The 1,389-nt window shown below is 53.1% G+C and overlaps 1 protein-coding gene across 8 annotated transcripts in view; it reads left to right on the top strand.

Annotated features, from left to right (window-relative positions):
- The window catches only part of MTG2 (mitochondrial ribosome associated GTPase 2), a 20,666-nt gene that overhangs the window by 14,585 nt on the left and 4,692 nt on the right, over nt 1–1,389 (top strand). For all 8 annotated transcript variants that reach the window (XR_002724688.2, XR_002724689.2, XM_023183190.2 and 5 more), the window contains one exon: nt 563–678. Coding sequence is in view for 6 of the 8 variants with exons in the window: in XM_023183190.2 (XP_023038958.1) it covers nt 563–678 (116 nt within the window). In the remaining 2 variants the exon portion in view is untranslated. The remainder of the gene's footprint in view (nt 1–562; nt 679–1,389) is intronic.

The raw sequence follows: 1,389 nt of genomic DNA on the forward strand, positions 1-1,389 counted from the left end.
CCCAGCTAATTTTTGTATTTTTAGTAGAGACAGGGTTTCACCGTGTTAATCAGGATGGTCTCGATCTCCTGACCTCGTGATCCACCCGTCTCGGCCTCCCAAAGTGCTGGGATTACAGGCGTGAGCCACTGCGCCCGGCCTTGTTTTGTTTTTTAATTTCAGGAGCCCAGAGTTTCCTGTCAGGGAACCTGACGTGCCGGTCGCGTGAAAGCATGAGGCCTGTGCGGGGGTCTCAGTGTTGCTGCCAGCTGCTGGTTTTATTCACACTCACTCCGCACAGGCGCAGAGCGAGCTGGGAATGAAGCATTCACAACAAAATCATAGAATATAACTACTTTAAAAAATGAGAAATTTAAACATTTTCAGAAATGATAGCACTTTTTGAAGGAAAATAAGAATTTCACTTTAAAAAAATGACACTGCTGGTTCTGTAACTTCTGCTGCAGCCTCACTCCTCGCTTCCATACATATTTTTAAGGTTCTTAAACTGGACCCAGAGACGTCAGCAATAGGCCGTGGTTGCCGTAACACAAAGGGACTGAGATTCTTGTTCTCGCTTTAGTTGACCAGCAAGTCAAGTCCCTGTCGTCAGTCCTGTCGCGGTACCAGGGTTTCAGTGGAGAAGACGGCGGCAGTAAAAACTGCTTCGGGCGCAGTGGTGCCGTCCTCTACGTCCAGGTGAGCCGAGACTGCCAGAGCTGGCCCTGTCCCTGTTGTTCCGGATCATCCAGGTCCTGGGGGCCACCGTGGGACCCACGGGGCCCCTGTGACTTGACCCCCACAGCCAGGAAGCAGCACAGTGGAAACAGAGGCTGGCAGACAGCGGGAAAGCAGCCCCGCCCCTCGAAGCAACCCCAGACGGGCATTTGTACCAGGGTCGCACCACGTGCGTGTCTAGTGAAAGACTCATGAAAAGTGAAAGACTCATGAAAAAGACTCCCTCCCTTTTAAAAAGAGGGAGCCCCTGGCACGCACACTTCCTCTGCCTCTGGCCCCATGAGTCACCGTCTGACTGAGGGAGGCCACTGGCACCCAGCGGGCCTGCATCTCCTTTGTGAACTGAGTTCACTCTTCTCTTAGATTAGCTGTTTTCCGGTTGCTTCAGTTCACCCTAATGTTTTAGAAACACTATTTGAGGCTGGGCGCGGTGGCTCAAGCCTGTAATCCCAGCACTTTGGGAGGCCGAGACGGGCGGATCACGATGTCAGGAGATCGAGACCATCCTGGCTAACATGGTGAAACCCCGTCTCTACTAAAAAATACAAAAAACTAGCCGGGCGAGGTGGCGGGCGCCTGTGGTCCCAGCTACTCGGAGGCTGAGGCAGGAGAATGGCGTAAACCCGGGAGGCGGAGCTTGCAGTGAGCTGAGATCCAGCCACTGCACTCCAG

Source organism: Piliocolobus tephrosceles, chromosome 20 (genome assembly GCF_002776525.5).
Source record: "Piliocolobus tephrosceles isolate RC106 chromosome 20, ASM277652v3, whole genome shotgun sequence".
Classification (NCBI taxonomy): Eukaryota; Metazoa; Chordata; class Mammalia; order Primates; family Cercopithecidae; genus Piliocolobus; species Piliocolobus tephrosceles.